Source organism: Aplidium turbinatum, chromosome 1 (assembly GCF_918807975.1).
Source record: "Aplidium turbinatum chromosome 1, kaAplTurb1.1, whole genome shotgun sequence".
Taxonomy (NCBI): domain Eukaryota; kingdom Metazoa; phylum Chordata; class Ascidiacea; order Aplousobranchia; family Polyclinidae; genus Aplidium; species Aplidium turbinatum.
The window spans coordinates 33,947,044-33,965,963 of record NC_137472.1 but is presented as its reverse complement, the minus strand read 5'-3'; the positions used below and the strand labels follow the sequence as shown (position 1 = coordinate 33,965,963).

The 18,920-nt window shown below is 36.7% G+C and overlaps 1 protein-coding gene across 3 annotated transcripts in view; it reads left to right on the top strand.

Annotated features, from left to right (window-relative positions):
• The first annotated feature begins 391 nt into the window (after positions 1–391).
• Positions 392–18,920, top strand: part of LOC145775758 (lactosylceramide 1,3-N-acetyl-beta-D-glucosaminyltransferase B-like) — a 35,992-nt gene continuing 17,463 nt past the window's right edge. For 2 of the 3 annotated variants that reach the window (XR_014290175.1, XM_082587124.1), the window contains exons 1-2: positions 392–753; positions 2,816–3,777. Coding sequence is in view for 2 of the 3 variants with exons in the window: in XM_082587124.1 (XP_082443250.1) it covers positions 2,884–3,777 (894 nt within the window). In the remaining variant the exon portion in view is untranslated. The remainder of the gene's footprint in view (positions 754–2,815; positions 3,778–18,920) is intronic. The other variant, XM_082587135.1, reaches the window with a different exon arrangement.

Here is an 18,920-nt window from a genome sequence, read left to right as displayed (position 1 = left end):
CCCCCCCAGTCAAAAATCGTTCCGGCGCCCCTGCCTGCTGCTTCTTAGTCAGGAGATCCCATAGCCTATCCTTAATGGAAATCAATATATGTAAATATCCGATAGTAGTATTGTAAACACATGGAAACCGAATAAAAGTGATTATGGCACAACAATACGCAATCCGATGGTTTTCTCAAGTGGTGTTGTCTTATCTTTCAACTGAAGCTTTTGAAAGCTAAAACCTCAATTGCTAAGGCAACAGAGATCAGTTGTCAACTTGTAAGTAGATGTAACAGAAAATATATTTCGCACTTGCTAGTGCATCGTCAGTTCTGATAAAGGACAGTTAAAGCCTACAAGTAATGTATTAAATAACAATACAGTGACGCAATACTGTCAAAACATGAGCGTAAATATGGAAAAAGCTTTTTTCAAGGCTACTACAGTAGGCTACCTTTTTTCAAAAAGCTTTTTTCAATATTTACGCTCATGTTTTGACATTATTGCGTCACTGTATTGTTATTTAAAACATTACTTGTAGGCTTTAACTGCCCTTTATCAGAGCTGACGATGCACTAGCGAAATATATTTTCTGTTACATCTACTGACAATTGATCCCTGTTGCCTTAGCAAATGAGGTTTCAGCTTTCTAGGTATGGACCAGGGATTGTTTCAGATCAAGACTAGGTCAGAAAGCGAGGCAGACTCCGACTCAGCTCAGCAGCAGCTTAGAGCAGTTAGCTAAGCTTTTGAAAGTTTCTAAAGCATACCGTAAGTACTAACCACTACTACTAAGCAGGGCCTCCGAGAGAAGTCAGCACTGGTCGGGAAACAATACGAAAAATGGGCCCCATAATATTTTTTAGCCAATATGCAACTAATTTGTATCTTGCGTTGCATGTTCGTGTTAAGCTGAAATTAGCCTACTTTCCTCAGCATGAAAAGAACTTAGTTCAATGTAAAAATTATTATCAATAATCACTGGATTACACTTGCAGCAAAAATGCCATTGAGGCAAACTATTTTGTTTAGAAACCTTCGTAAACACACAATACAGGCAACGAAAATAGTTCAACCAAGCATTTAATTTAGGAGTGTCCAAAATTTTTCCCACGCGAGCCAGATTTGATAATATGTGTTCGCGGGTCAACAGCCAAAATAATTTTTCTGAAAGGTACCAGTTGCATTTATATAATTTTTGTGTGTCTGCAGGCCAAAAATAACACATTGTATAACAACAGGCGCGGCCATACAAAAACTTCTCGTGGGTCGGAGTTGGCGCGGGCCGGACTTTGGACATCCCTGATTTAATTCAACCCTTTCTGGACTTTTTGCAATGCAAAGTTACGGATCACAGCATCAAATGATAAAATTTTGGGACGTCTGAATTGATGCACAACATGTATAGTTAGATTCTAACGATCTGTTTAAGCCTGATGTCGTGGCTTAGTCGGAGGTTATGCAATTGATTGAGTTTCTTTTAGCAGCATGATCGTTGCTTACTTTACAGTGTAAATTCTAACGATCTGTTTAAGCCTGAACACATCTTAGGCTTAAACAGATCGTTAGAATCTACACTGTGAAGTAAGCAACGATCATGCTGCTAAAATCGAAACTCAATCAATTGCATGTATAGTTAGGTTTGACTGCACCACGCCTTGATTACCCCCTCGAAGTAAATTTTCTTTGCAAGATGATAGGACAGTTTCCTTAGATTTTTCAGAATTTTTCCTCTGACTGGGCTATAACTAGATGCCACAAGCTTACAGATAATCAATTACTCCAAAAATGATAAGACATTTGAACAACGCTGTCTGTAGGCAACATTATGAATTCCAACTAGATTTAGCCTAAACAATAACATCCATAAACAAAAAACTCAAATAAAGAAAAAACTCACCTTCCAAAATCACATCATGAAAAGCATGACCACCAAAAGGCTACTTGACCACACAAAAACAGAAGATCTTTTAACTATGACAAAATGACATCCAATTGCAGCAATAATAAAATCAAAAGTTTTAAATCTGTTCGGTCACACTAAAAGATCACAATTCGGAATCAGCAAAGTTTGCACAGAAGGAAAAGTAGAAGAAAAAAGAAAACGTGGCATAGACAACCAAAACGATGGCAAGACAACATCCAATCATGGACCGGACTCAACTTGGCGACAATGGGCGATCTGGCTCAAAATCGCCACCCTTGGAAGCAAATAACTCATGTTGATGCGCAATCTGCTGCAGGCAGAGATGATGACTGATGATGATGATGATCCATAAACAAAAAATATACAGGATTTACTTTATTTAATCGTGCTTGAACTGATACCTTTAACTTTCCCAGATAACTTATGTTGGATACAATATCCTATGCCTGGCCAACGCAGATTTTGAAGTTAAGGTTCAGTTGTCAAGCAAAAATAGTCCTCGCTTAGCTAAAACAGCACCAGTTTTCAAGTTGAAACTATCAATACAATCGAAACCGTTCAGTGATACAGAAATCATTTTAGCTTCAGATTTTACGTCTTGAAGCTGTTCAACATCGCCTACCTTAACACGAAAATGATTTGTTCTTGATGAGAAGCATCGAGAGTGACATTTACAATGATTGAGAAATACTTGGAACTACGCACTTCATTTAAGAATTTGTTGATTATTTAGTTGGTACATTTTTACTTTAGTACTAAAAATGGGCCCCCCTCAAAAGTGCAAAAACAAAAAACTACTCGTATTTCCTTTACAATGTTTTGCTAGGGGGGAAATTGGCCCGACTTCCCCCCCCTCTCGGAGCCACTGCTACTAAGTAGGCTACAACCAACAAAGTAATTTTTCAGGTACCATCTGGAAGGCTTCTGCTTACTGTGAAGCGCCTAGCTCAGTTTGGGAACTACTGACCTATGGCATGCGTTTGAGGAAGAGAGGAATTTTGATACTTTTATTGTTAGTTGTTTGGTCTGTTCTAATTATATGCATTTTTGAGAAAAATGGTTTTCTTTCAAAACATACTTGGCACGTTCGTGAAAAAGTCTTTCTATTAAAAACAAAGCAACCACTTCACCTTCATTTTCCTCAGCACTATATCGGATTGAGTACAAGTACCAGCAGCGAGCTAACTGTGCCAACAAAGTTTTACCTTAATGATGCTGTTACAAACAGTCCAAACAATAAAGCAATTTTTCCTGTATACAATGATGCAAGAAACTTAACAATGAAAGATTTCTCTCCTCAAAAAAATGTTGATGAGTTCAAAACAAGAGCTAACTTCAATCTAAGTACAGAATCTTATGAAAACATTACTTTCTGCTTGCCGAAGACTCTAAATTGGATTCGGCAACCAAATGACACTGACATTTCAATGCTGCTAAATGGCACCAATTTGATAAAAAAAGGCAGCAGTTCAAATTTTGCTTGTGATCTCAAAAACATTAGTATCGAAAACGACGACAAAAAAATTCACATTCTGCCGCTGTCATATCGACAGTTTTTGACCTGGCCAATACCTCAACCTCAATGTGGAAAAAGTCATTTATTGAAACCTTGGCTTTACGAGAACAATCAAGTGGTGGACATGCTATTTCTTATCAAAACTGCTCCAAAGCACATTAGAAGAAGAATAACAGTAAGAGAGACTTATGCTTCTATTCAATCGTTACGTGGTATGAGATTTGCAACTATTTTTCTACTGGGGACTACAAATAATCATGAAATGCAAGAATTGCTGTTGGAAGAAAACAGATTGTTTGGCGATATGTTGCAATGCAACTTTACCGATGAATACAAAGCTCTTCCTGTAAAGGTGACATGATATATTTATGACGTGATAAATATACTGTAAGATAACATTTAAACTGTGAAGGAATCGTGAGGCTTCTTTTTGATGTGCGCTATTGTTTATTTAGGCTATCAAGAGATAATTTAAAACTTTTTTTTGTATACCGGTACCAATAGCCTATATTTGATTTATTCTTAATGAAAGTGTTGATAAGATAACCGGAGAAAAATGCACATGCTAACTTTAAAAGTGCTCTTTATAAGCAAACAAATCAGCGAGCTGGTGAACAAGTGTCCGCCCTGGTAAAAATACCATAACATCATAGACAGGAATGGGTGCAACCTATTCTGTCCCCTGAACACTTCATCCCCATATTTTGTTAACTCAAAAAATCAAGAAAAAAAATACAACAGAACTAAAGTCGCTGATCGGAGTTGCCGCAAACATTTCAAAATTTTTCTTGTGAAAACATCAAGAGAAAAACTACAGAATCGTCGAAGTCGCTGTTTGGAGTGCCAAAGCTGGAGTTGTCGAAACAGTTGACCACGCTAGGCAGGGGCACCGGAACGATTTTTGACTGGGGGGGCAAGATTACGAAAAAAGGGCACTTTTGTTTAGTAAAAGGCCAATTTTTTTTCAAGTTTTAAGATAAGACATAGCGATAATGCTAATCTATTAGCTCACTATATATTGAGTAATGATAGCCTACTCGTGTCCGGTATACAAAGAAGGGCATTATGCTATGTTATCATGATGTAACCTACTGTCAAGCCTTAACCCTTTGAGGACCATAAACTTTTGAGACATGTTTTATTGAAATATTGATGATTTTTACTACAAGTTTATCACTTTAAAGAGGTATTTGAAAAAAAATTATTTTTTTTTTATTTCAAATAGAAGTTACGCTGTGGTACATATGTGTTCCATTGGTCCTTAAGGGTAATGTGTTTAGCATCATTGCTGCTATGGTTTTACACAGTGGCGGCTGGTGCTGTTTGTGAGCAGTGGGGCTGCAATGAATAGTGGAGGGGGGCGAAGCCTGCCACTGAGTTCGCCGAAGGCGAACGACTTCGCAGGGGGTCTGGGGGGTCTCCTCCCAGAAAATTTTGAAAAATTGCATTAAATTTGGTGCGTTCTAAGCATGTTTTTACCCCAAGTTTTGAAAAAATGCTTTCAAACTTTGTTGAAAAGTTGATATTCCTAAGCTGTATTTTAGAAAACCTAACAGTATTGCTTTGGTGACAAACTTTACTAGTATTGAGCTTAGTCTTGACTAGCCTAGCCGTTGCATACAAGGTTCAAGTGATTTTGAGATGCCCTAGGCTGGACTAGCACTTCCTATAACCTGTTGAATACCCTAACTCTACAGCTAACACTTCTACATTCATGGCTCATCGCTACTCTGCGAAATAAAAACAAACTTTAAAAAGTCTGTAAAGTTATTTGGTTAGGTGGGACTGTTTTCAGAGGCTCACACGGCGACGACGACGAAAATCATAATTGCTTGTACAGTAGGCCTATTGACATAATTCGCGCCAAATTATTGAAAATTTTTCAACCGAAAGTAATGCTATCAGTTAAATTTACCTTTGCATGTAGGTCTAAAATACATTCCTAAAATATTACGTGTTATTTACATTAAAGTTTCACAACAACAGTCTTAATTTTTATGTTTTTCCCACATCACCATATCCCTCCATTAGACTAGTAGAATTTACCCTTCAGGACCTTTGGTACATATGTGTACCACAAAAGTTTAGCATTGTCTAGCAACATTTTTAAAAAAATTTTTTATGGTTTTACTGATGGGATAAGTCAGATTAATCACTAAACATTGATGTAGAATAAAAATTATATTTTTTTTTTATTTTTTTCTTGTCTTGTTGATCTTTCAAAGTTTACCACTTCAAACCCTGACCAATTCACCAAACAGAACCAGTTAAAACAAAACTTAAACAAAATACAATTTCCAATTTTTTTTTATTTATAAATAGATTATCAATTTAAGAAACGTTTAGAGACAAATACTTTTTGATAACTACAAGAAAATGATTAGACATCGTGGAAAAAGTTCATGGTACACATATGTACCAACGGTCCTCAAAGGGTTAAAGCAGCCTGCAGCCATGGCCGCTAAGTAGTGCTTGAATGACCGCCGGTGCTACCTCCTCAATCGGCCAAGTTTGGCCGCCGGTCTCTCCTAGCCAATTATTTAATTTCGCAATAGAATGATCGTGGATTAACTGTGGAAAATATGTAGTATCAAAGAGTGGCGCAAAATTAGGTCAGCGCGTCATAATCGCCACTATTGCATTGTGCGGGAATATTGATGGAATATATCCATCTGCGATCACCAGCTATAAGTCTTGTTTGTAATTCCCGACGTTTATTTTAACAAAGTCTTAATCCGAAGTGCTAATTTACATAGGCTGGCAATAATGTCGTTTTTATGTCGATTCGATGTTGTTGGACATTGAAGCGTTGTTAAAAAGGAGAACTAGGTTAGTGGACATCCGAGGGGAAAACATTTTTTGATCATATTTTGCAAAAATTATGCTTCTTTTAGTAATGTCCTTCACATCATTGAAATACTTATTTTATTACCTTGCCGTCATCGTCAACACATGTCGAAAGTTGTTTTTCGTTGCTAAAAAGAATTCTAGGGGAGTAGCAAACTTTAAAATCAGCCACATTGGAAACACTCGTGCGAGTGTCGTTAGATAGTCCCGCAGTACTGGATTACAATCTATTGCGTGGTGCAACGATTCTATTGTAGGACGTCGCCCAGGCCCAGACTTCAACAACGCTAAGTGATCATTTTAGCACTGTTGCAAGTTTAATTCTATTTACTTGTGCTATCGTTATTTTTTTTTGTATTTTGGTCTCCAAGCACGCAGATTTGGCCGCCGAGAAGGAGCACCCGGTAAGCCACGATAACTGCCGGAAAAAAACGAGTTTTAAGGCCTGTAGCCTACTGTGTTGCAAAATTTTGTGCCGTAAATATTATTTTGAGGCAAAAATTAAAGATTATAATTAGGCTAAAAGCGAATAGCAGAAATTGTTATAATGCAAAATGTGCAGTAGCTTACATGACTTTAAAAGGGCACCATTGCCCCCCCTGCCCCTCCATCTGCAGAAAAACTGAGGGCAGGGGGGGCAATGGTGCCCTTTTAAAGTCATGTAAGCTACTGCACATTTTGCATTATAATAATTTCTGCTATTCGCTTTTAGCCTAATTATAATCTTTAATTTTTGCTTCCAGCGGGGGGTCTGGGGGTCTCCCCCAGAAATTTTTGAAAAACACTTCCAATTTGGTGCGCTCTGAGAGCATTTCCAAAACAAATCAAAAATAAAAATCTGTCAAATTGTGCTTCGCCTATGTCGTGACCATACATCCATTTAATGTTTAGAAGTCATGAACAATCTTAATTTTAACGTTGCAGGACCAAAATCCTGTGTTAGACATGGAATAATAGTTGTCTAAATGTTTAAGTCGTCATGAATGTTCATTCTCAGATATTCAGTTAGGCCTACACTACAAAAACTAACACTTAGGCCTAAACATTACAACCGCAAGCAATTTGTACAAAAAGCTGGATAAGTTTGCCTCCTGCGTATAGAAGCTTAACGAACTAAATATTGCATCCGCACCTAAACGTTCATTGGCGAAATAATGTTATATCAACGCTGTAAAAAGGGCAAAGGCATGACTATGAAAGCTAGTAGGCTAAAGTACATGGCGAGGAGACCAGTGCTTCCACTTCTGACAATTGATAAATCCTCTTCAATTTCCTTTTTTGTCCTGAAAAATCCCTTTTTTCTCAGTCGGAAATCTTTCAAAATTTCCTTCATAAGCGAGGTTATTTTTGACGTTATTTAGGTTAAAAAAGGTGCAAATACAACTTTAAAGTACTTATAATCTCAGTTAAAGCTATTTTAATCTCGATTTTATTCAGTAGCACCGGTATGTCGAAGCAACGTTGTTTTATTAGAACAGTAGGCTGCACAAAAGCAGCTCATATTTTACAATAACATGGTTTACTTCTTTTGTTCACTGTCCAGCCAAAAACTGCTTGTCAGTTAGTCGGTTCTGGGACATTTACCACCTGGAGTCCTGGACATCATTTACCAATTACCACTCTCATCTTTCCTACCCGGACTCCTAACCTATCCCTAACAGCGACAATATACAGGTGGTAAATGTTCAGTTTCAACGAATTATCGATCCATTAACAATTAATTTATTTTTGTGTTTGTAGTTATCCTAGTTATCCTAGATCCTAGTTATATTGTAGTTATTCTATATTGTAGTTATCCTAGATGCGCTAAGCCGCTAACTTAACACTATTGGCTAGGTTATCTCTTTTTTCTCCTTGTCAGTAACGTCTTCACAATCATCTGAGACTGACAAAAAACTCCAGGATACTAGGCCTATTTATGATACTGACTCAGTCTGACTATATACACTTGGTCACAGCGGTAAACCATAATCTCTTCGTGGGAAAATTGTAACATAAGATTCTCGGATCTGTTTGTCTGTATGTAATGACCGAAAAAGAAACACTCCTTTGAAACGTCTATTCAAAAAGTGTATTTCTGTAAAATTAGCCCGCAGCTATCGAAAATGGGGTGCAACGCAATACACCACTAAAAAACTTGTCACTACAACAAACTACTTAGGGAACGTTCAAATATTACGTAACGCCTTCGAGGGGGACGGGGGGGGGTTTATGCAAAGCGTTACGTTAGCGTCACATCGGGGGGGAGGGGGTTCAAGCAAAACGTTACGTAACGCTTTGGAGTACGGAATGGTAGTTTTTTGTGCTGAATTCGTAGTGAAAAAGCGTTACATGGGGGAGTGGGGGGGATTGAAAAAAGCGTTACGTTGGCGTTACATGGGGGAGGGGAGGTCAAAAATTCGGAAAAAAAACGTTACGTAATATTTGAACGTTCCCTTAGATAAAAAAACGGAAACTTTGTCCAGCTAGCAAGCACTAAGCGAAACAGTTAAATTTGCGACCAACTTCCAAGTAACAATTTTACAAATGGTCAGAATACATTTCAATATCTCAAACTCACGTAAACAGTTACTGTGACGTAATAGTGAAACATTGTCAAGCAATTCAAACAGGTGTTCAAAGGTGATGATGCAATGTTTCATCAGGTCTTACGAGCAGGGCCGTTGACAGGATTTCTCGGGCCCGGTACCAATTCATTTTCGGGCCCCTTTATCGACAATGTTATGAATACAAAGGTTATGACTGCTCATCCACATCAATATTAGAACTGGCAAATTCAATCCACAACACTTTTCATTAGGCTGTCATTCATTACTACATGTGTGCTTCTTTCTGTTTTTGTTTTATTTTTTGCTATTTGTTTTTTGGGTTTTGTAGCCGTGCTAACTACTGATACATAGCCTACTACATAATTTTTCATTCAGGCACGTTTTAAACCTTTAAAGGTTTTGCCACCTTTTCCCGTTCATTAACGTGCTGGTAGGTCTATATCGATTTTTGTAGTTAGTATCTTTTTCGTCCCGGACGCGTTAATGACAAAAAATAAAATGATTGATTTGTGTACAAACTTTTATTGATGTGCTGTTAAAATGAGGATGACACATGCCGTTCAAAGTAGAAAATTAAAAGGAATATCATTTGTATAATTTATATATAAACAGATAAAACCAAGCAACCACACGGCATTTAACATAATATATTAAACTGAACATAAACTATAAACTACGAACGTTTTCGATCACACTACACATGTTAGCCTTTTTCAAGTAACGAAAAAATAACTGATTTTAAATCTACATTGAAAATGTAGATGTGAATTCAATGTAGGTGTAAAATCAGTTATTTTTTCGATACTTAACAAGGGCTAACATGTGTATGGCCGAAAACGTTTGTAGTTTATGTTCAGTTTAATATATTATGTTAAATGCCGTGTGGTTGCTTGGTTTCATCTGTTTATGGTTGAAAAAAGTCACCTCTTTACCAAAATTGTAATTTATATATGATTATGAGGATGATTATGTGCCTGATCTGATACAGTTGGCGATCATGGTCTTCCAAACTTCTCTGTCATTTGCCATTCGTATAAAATCATTTATATATACATTGTATTATTAAATCAAATATAGCTATTACCATCTGAAACCTTTAACAGCCTGTTTCACCTTTAACGGATCATCAGAAGGGTCTTATTCAAAAATACATGTATTATTATATTCTCAAAGATTTGTTGTATCCACGAATTTCTCCAACTGCGCATTAGGGATTTCTCCGTAAACCGCGAAATCTTTGCTCTCAATCACGATCGTCGTCAGTATGTTTAAAGTTGTCTTTATAAAGTAGACGCAAGTAGCTAAAAGTGATTACCACCAAAAAATATGTATATTCAGAATTAAGAGTGGGTGAATAAAAAAATTTCGTGTTTTTGAGAAAATGTTTTCGTGTTTATGAAAAAAAAAATCGTGGTTAGGGAAATCATACCCGGAAGGGGGCACCGTACTTACCATCTGACAGCTGAAGTGGCTGTTTTAACCTCTGATGGCAATTCCTTTAGATCTGATTATATTAAGATATTGATAATGTTGGAAGTCGCGGGGAATCTTTTAAATCCAGGCCCCTAAATATTCCGGGCCCGGGTCCAAAAGTACCACCTAGACCCCCCTGTCAACGCCCCTGCTTACGAACGATGGTGCAATATTTGGACATTTTCTAGCAATTTCCATGACGTAAGATGCCAGCTAGGTTAAGTAGACCATAACGGTTTTTATATGACGTTTGATTTGGTGAACTATTGTCGGGAACAACACTATACATGTTGTATACATACTACATAGCCTCTTTTATTATGACACCATAATCAGTTAGCATAGGCAAAAACTAACTTTTCTAAACCGGAAGGATATCACCATAGATATCTTACATAAGATATCTATATAAGATATCTATGATATCACCAGCCTAAGCTTATCATACCTAACTGTACGTCGAACCTCAGTAAACTTTGTCATTGCTACTCAACTTCAACTGTAAATCAACGGATTACCTAATTTTAAATCAAAGAATTGAGAACTAACTCTCTCACTGCAGACTGCAATCACGTCCAATTCCCAAAATGGCGAGAAAAGAAATCAAGCGACAGAAAGGCGAAGATGCGAAAGAGAGTAAGAGGGGTTCCGAATGTCCAGTGACGACGGAAACCAGCTGATCATCGTTATTCCAATCGTTTTTAGAATTTTGAAGGGGAATATTAATAAAATTTTCTTTAAAATTACTAAAAACAACAATTCCCTTTTTAAGACAAAATTTCCTTGTAAAATTGTTAAAAATCCTTAAAAAATCCTTCCTATCTTCATATACTTTTTTTATCCTTCGAAGCGTTGAAAAATCCCGATTTTGGTATAAAATTCTTCAAAGTGGAAGCACTGGAGGAGACATCAAAAAACAGCTACAAGCTTTTTGGCATTATGATGCTGTGCTGTGGACCGTGACGAGAGACCATTCTGACGAGTTAGTCTAGTCGCTCTAGCGAATGTACGCATTGACATCACTGGGTAAGCAACTCTAACCGTAACACATCTGATTGGCTAAGCAGCTGGTGACGTTTTGCAAAACGAGTGAGGATTGGATAAAACGAAGGCGTTTTTTGACATTTTTTGAACCTGGGAAAGCAACTTTGATAGTTGTTTACCTGGAGCTTCAGTGGTTGTTTCTGACAGAAGCGTTTGCGTTAATTGGCATTTATAGGCAAGACATGCGGTTTGGTGAGGACTTAGACTACTCACAAGCGTTACGAGTAATTCTAGTCACGAATACAGTAATTTTCAAGTTAAAATAGACGTGATAAAAATAATTGAAGTTAAACCTAGAATTCAGTCATTATATTTTGCATAGTTTTTGCTCAGGTAAGCACTGCTTTCCTTGCTTTCCCTCACCGCGTCACTGATAGTTTGGTTAATTAGTTGTCAAAATCAAGCAAATCTTTGTGAATGTTTTAGAATGCATATCCGTAAATAAACATTTATTATAAAGAAAACTTTTGCCGCTTTAAAGGCACCTTTTCCAGTAGTCATATTTGAATAGAATCAAACTACCCGTTTCTTCAACTGTGTTTGTTGCATTTTTGCTGTTTACAGGTCTTTAAAATAGACCAGCTATCTGTTTAAAAGCAAGTTCTATATTAACCCTTTGCTTTTCAACCTTTTTTCGCAAGTTGACTGCTCAAGGGGGGGCCGTTGTTGGACCAATTTCAACCAGCTGTTACGTCTGATCTGCTGGTTCTTTTTGAACAGAATTTGTACTGATGTATAGCAAAATCACTTGTCTATAAGTTTGAAATATTAATATTCTGACATTTTGTATGCTTAACTTGATATCTCAGTTTTTGCAAAGATACCCAAAAACGCTTATTTTACTTCATCTTGCCGCCTTATAATTACTGTGCTAATCCAATTTTACGCAAAGCGCTGCAAAACAATGAGCTCGCTCCAACGCAATGCGGAGTGTGTGTGCCAGTGTATTATATTAGATAGCTTTGCGAGCGAATCTTACATCGTGCTTTACTTCAGAAATCTTTGATGCAAGAAGCCCATAGATATTTTACTAGTTGGAAAATCTGGCATAGTTTACATTTTGTTACAATGTAAACAATGACTGAAATTTTTAGTAAATAATGACGGTTTGCATTGTTGTGCAATGCAAGAATGACTAATTATATCCGCCTAATATCAATGGTTTATATCGTTTTCGATATCAAATTGAAACAAAAATTCCATTAGTTTTTCATAAGCCATTGCTTTCCGAAACACATAATGTTTAGTTTTTATGGAACCAAGCATCCCTCAGCAATAGTACCTAAAATATTGAATTTTTTGTTTGTGTGGTTTTGGCTAACAATCGCATGTAGACATTTCGATTTGAGAAGAGCAGCTTGCAATAGACCTACTGTTGAAATTATCTGAAATTTCTAACTTGTAAACTTGTTGATTTTTAAATTATTGATTTTCACGACAGCGTCTAACAAACAACCAAAAGCCATTCCATTTTCACTTTAGCACGTTTATTACTAATCATGTAGGATACTCACTAAACACAAATACAAATCACGCTAGGTTTGAGTACCTCTTTTATTGTAGATTTTTATCAGACAGTTTACTTGCGCCGTCGTGGTAAGCAACAAAGACAAAACAAAAAGAAAATATGGTTGGACAGAAATTTATACGTGAAAGAGGTGGTCAAACAATGAGTACAAGCTAAGCAGAGATTATCCCAGACAGCAAAATCTGTCCTTTCTCTACATTGATGTAACGTCTTCAGACGTTAAAGCAATGTAAAAATGACAGAATTTTCTTTCTAGGAATAGTTTTTAACAAGAACAAAAATATTACCATATGGTTTCAACAACAGATGTGATTTCAACGTAGTTTCAAAGTTTATGATAAAAGTTGACATAGAGCTACAATAAAAAACAGTTAATTTGTAGGCTACCCGATTGCTCCAACACTTTTTCAACTTTTCCAAACCTATAGATACCCCACAGGATTGAGAATCTTCTTTATGACCTCACATTGTCTAAACAACACAGCGTTGTTGAAACAATTTGGCTGCTATTATACAAATAAATACAGTTTGAAACCTTGAAATATGAAAGAAATCTTCTTGGGATAAGTTCTGACTATGTTTAGTTGCATCTGAAACGTAAAAAATGATGATGGTGAATGATTCAACAAAACACGTGTTTTATAATTCTTCCTCTAAGATTTGTTGCAGCAAATTCATCACAAGACATGAAGCATCTGCAAAAGAACACTATCTGATCTACACAATTATAATGGTTATCATGCAATTATCGAGTTGCAAATTACCTTTATTGTCTATCCTGTTGATTTTCGGCCAGCTTGGAGCAGCATGCAATACACGCATTTATGGCATGTCTATTACAAGACGGTTTTCCGCAGTTTTCACATGAAGTTTTTATTTTTGACATGCTGTTTTTCCGCTTCTTCTGCCCTGGACCTGCAGCTTCTGTGCAGCACATTCCACATCGCTTTCGCGACTCAGCCTTTAGTGGAAATCGTTTCAGTAGTGTATCGTTGGAGGCACTACTATCTGCTTGAATGCCGCATGTAATGCCCATAACCAGGTTGATCTTGTGTCGTACGGCCATTTGTAAGCCATTGAGTGACCGCCGTTGTATCTGGGGCTTAATTAGGCTCATAGCTAAATCCATGCCAAACTCAAAAGAATTTTGTTTTCGAGGATCTTTGCCATTGTTCATTGCAAACACAGTGGATGCATTTATGCGGCAAGTATCTAAAATATATGAAAAGGCCGGGATTGTCCATCGCTTTGATTTGGTTTTTACTGTGTTGTTTCCCATTCGTTGGTCCATCACGTCTGTACCACCTTTCGTAAAGTCATAAAGCTTGTAAATGGCGGGTTTTTTCTTATCGTCTTTTGTGACTCCTAGCAGTGGCTGGACCGTTGACAGAAGCAGGACGTTTCTCATACCTTTGCTTTTTGTTTTTACAATGTAAGAATGCAAAACAATTTTTTTTTCTTGTTCTTCCCAAAAACATTCGTAGGAGTAAACTTCCCGATTTCCACAGGTTTTCAGTTCAACAGGTAACCCTCTCCTGTTAGCTTGCAAAGTTCCCACGCACGTGATGTTGTGGGATAGCAACCAGTTTGCAAGAGAAATGCTGGTGTAGAGTCTATCAAAAGAAATATTTCTTCCTTGGAGATCGACTTGGCCTTGCAACTTTTCGATGAGGTATTTCACAATATTTTCTGTGCCTGAAACATAGTAAGGCATTGGATCTTCAACTGGTTTTCCGCAATAAGGTGCTGCAATGAAGGTATAGCTGTATCTAACAGCATTTACCGATTTGAATAAAAGTCCATATTTCGCCGGCTTGCTCGGGTTGAACTGTTTAAATCCTATTTTGGTGCGCATCGGATAGAGAGTCTCATCAATTGATAGGTAATCGTCAGGCACAACATGCTTGGAGCAATTATAGTTGAACTTTTCAAAGAGTTCCCGTATTGCAGCAAACCTATCTGACTTCCATCTTTCGTTTCTTGTTTCCTGATTATCAAAAGAAATGCAAGAATTAAGAAATTGAAACCGGTTCTTACTCATAGTGGCACCAAACACTGGTGGACCAACTATGGGATCATAAAGTACCTGCACGTTTTTATCATTCATTCCTGTAAGCCCCCTCACGTACATTAGCCCCAAAAATGCGGATGTTTCAGTGTTGTCAGTATCGTTCGTGAAGGTGAATGTACTGCGACTTGTGGAAGCATCGAAAGACTTACGAGCATTTCGTATACGATTGTTTGTTGCGGTTACTACCATTTCCAGCATTACCGAAGTAAAGAACAGTTCCCATACACCACGGGAATCAGTTTTCAGCTGCGATTCTTGTGATGGACCAGGATTGCCAAGGATTACGTTATGCAGTGGTTGGCGACCACTGCTGAGAGGCCTTTCACTTTTCCACGTTATGAAAGTAGGTGCAGCACGTTTACTTGCGGGTCTATCCAGAATGGCACTGTAACATTTCGGTTCTGACGCAAGTGGAAGGATAGAATAATTGTTAATATTCAGAGCAGAGTCAAGGTCATGCACTGGCCTTGAGGGAAGAGATGTGGCTTTCCTGGGGCAATGAGTTGTAGAAACTCCATCTTCTTCATTTTCACTTTCAGAAGTCAAATCGGATGCTGACAATGAATCCATTGATGAAAAATCATCGTCTGCGTACAATTGGTTGATTGATTCTTCTTCTTCTGCGCCAGAAATCAACTGCTCTATCGCTTCCTCGGCCGTGAAGCATTGTCTTGCCATTCTATGAATGTTACACGTTCTACACTTTCAGTAATAAACTAAATAAAGCACATAAAAAATATCCTAACGGTATGCAACAGTTTTCCGAAGCTCTATTACAAATTGAATTTATGCGTCAATCTTTTCTTGTTTTGTCGTACCCCTCCTGCGTAAAACAAAACAAATTTTCATTTTTACCGTAGGCTACCCCGATTAGTAGCAGTTGGTTAAATAAGTAGCAGCATAGTAATATACACCAATAGCATAATCTATTCACTATCTAGATGAGGTGCCGTTTTGTAGATCAGATCTTTATTCTCCTTTCATTATTGCAAAATAATATTGATTGCTAGATATGGCGTATATTCATTTGCTAGCTAAAGTAACGTTGCTGTGGTACTAAGCTACCCTTTGTTCTACACACCCTTTCCGACTCTGTTGCTTTTTTACTTCTACTTTGATTCGTATATGTGGAATTTTTTTCATTGGATAGTCGAACGACTAATTAATTATCACCATTTGCTGCATCGACCTAATAAGCTTACGTGTTGTCTGATTTTTTTTAGAATGGAATAAATCCGGCTTTGATAAAATAAAATTGTCACCGTTTATTAGTTATTTTGTAAAGAAGTAATTTTTCTGTACATTAGACAGAAGCAAAACAAATCAATTGGGTTTGAATGACCCTATTGAAACCCAATTACCCTTCGGTCTATCATCTGTGTGTGGTGTAATCTATGTCTGTCTATGGTAGTCTCCTGTTATTACAAAGCTGAAAATTACGTTTTGTTAGTTACTTGGAAGAGAAGTTATTTTGTTGTACCATAAACAATTGATAGACAACAAAGTAATTGGATCGAAAAACACTAATCAATCCCATATTGTTGTCTATCTACTCTAATAGTTGTCCAAACTAATAGCCTACTTTGTTGTCGAGTTGTCGATCCGTTGTCCATAATATTAGCTATGTAGAAAACGAAACTTGTGCAGTAAGTCACGTAATAATTTGAAACCTCTAACGCGATTTAGCAAATCAACAAAAATTTCAAGATTATGGAAACGAAAAGAGCGAGTTTTCTATTATTCAAACATAGATCCTGCACAAATAAAACGTAGTTGAATGTTTATGGCAATAGCCTACTGGCAATCTGACATGTGGAGTAAAAAAAGCTATCCCATTGTGTATACATCATTTAGGCAATATATATTTTTTAATAATTGAATTCTGTAGGAAAATCAATGCCATGAAATCATAAAACTATAAAAAATAAACATAAAACAAAGGTTGATCAAAAATAACTTATATAATTTTATATCAAAATCCATTCATAGCTGTATCCAGTGGTAAAAATGTGATGTCACAATGACAAAAAGTAAATGATCATCGAGTTTAGTATCTGTCCACCACCTAAAAAAACACGGTCCAAATCATCAACCTTGAATTTCTGAAAACCCTTACTATATACCGCTAATTAGGCTACACTAATTGAAGTTTCATGATGGATTTTCTCATGTTCTAAATGCTTTTTTTACGCAAACATGAACACAAGTTTTCCAACACTGCTGATATGAGCATGCAATTTCGAATAAAATGATATGATTATGATACAAGGCTCTCTGTAACGACAGCACAAAAAACTTTATCAATGGCAACAATCTGCGTAATAGATCTACCAATACTTGAATAAAGAACACGTTTCTGGTAATTTTTATAGCTACATCAAGCCTTCAAATCTAATCAAGCACATTTACGGCAATTTTTGCTCATTCCATAGAATTTTGATTTGTATTGGTTTTATATGTCTTTCGTACAGTGACGTATTGTATACGGCAATGGATATTTGTTGGATCGAACTTCTACTGTTTTCAATAAATTGTATGTGAGCATTTGGTGGTGGGTAACTATTTCCCGAGTCGCTAAAAAGACAAGATAGAACGTATTCTTTTTCATGAACAACTGCAGTCTCACTGGCTGGTATATTATAGCACAAGAAATGTTTGGGCATTGTGCGATTTTTCAATGCAATGCTATGAAAAAGGAATAACATGTTCTATTGTCCACTCAATAGGAAAATCTTTTCTGTTTTATTTTGGTTTCACGTCTTGAGACGTTGAATCAATATAAAAAAGAAGTGATTTTCTAACTGGATTGCTCTAGCCATCCGCTCGGGACAAATTTAGGTCAAACAAAACAATGGAAAACTCCGCGATAGTCTCTCTCCTCGCGCATGTTGATTCACGGAGCAATTATGAGCTTATCCCTTGTAAGCGGAAAGTAATCGATTTCATGCTTTGCCAAACGTTGGCCAAAAACAGCAAAAATTCACCAAAATCTTGAATTTACAAACAAACTACACAACTTTTGCTATCAAACTTTACATCATCAGATCCGCCTTGCAATTTTGGGAAAAGTCAAGAAAAACCAAGTGCATAACATTACTGTGCTTCAAGTAATTAAAAGAAATGTGAGGGGGGGGCCAGATCTGGCCTCCCTTTGAGGATCAAAGTGTTAAAACATGTCGTTTCCTTTAGGCTGTGTTGCAAGTGTTATCGATATGCTCGTTTTACTCCAATCATACATTGTCTGCTTTGTTCCAAAGAAACTAGCTAACAAAATCTTTAATTATAAGCAAAAATGAAATATGCAGAAAGCTAATTTTTTGAAGAATAGTGAATAGTGGTCCACTGTCTATCAATGTTCCAAACTAAAAGAAAGCTAAAATTAAAAAAAAAAACACTATTATCACATTTAAGTAGAGCATTTTTTATAACAAAGAGTCGAGAAAACCATTTCAACCTCTTGGTGCCAAGTGTGGCACATGGGTTTCCAATTTTTTTTTGTGATGTATAAATTCAAGTAGTTTTACAGGATAAACAAATATTTTATTTTCGTTTGTAGTTTTTTAAAATAGCTAATGTCTATTTTGCTTTGCACGTTTGTTTTGCCTCACATGTCCGTTTTGCTTCGCTTTTCCCATAACCTAATTCCTTAAGCAAATATCAGTCCCTTAACTTTTTCCATTAGGCAAATACAAGTATTGTTGTGAGTCTCTTTGCAGCAGTAATGATGATTTTTCTTTTTTCTTTTATATTGAAGTTTTGGATTGAAAATCCAAAAGCAGTTGCGTTTTTGCAAAACAATAGCTCGAAATTGAAACCTTTGTCGCAATGAATGCTCTTTATATTCAAAAGCTGTTTTTATAAGGATAGTGCTAGTTATTGAAGCATTTTGTCTCATGAAAAGATACTGAAATGCTTTCTTGATGACACAGTGAATATATAACGCTACTATTTATCTCAGATGTTGTTTCGTAATTGTTTTACCA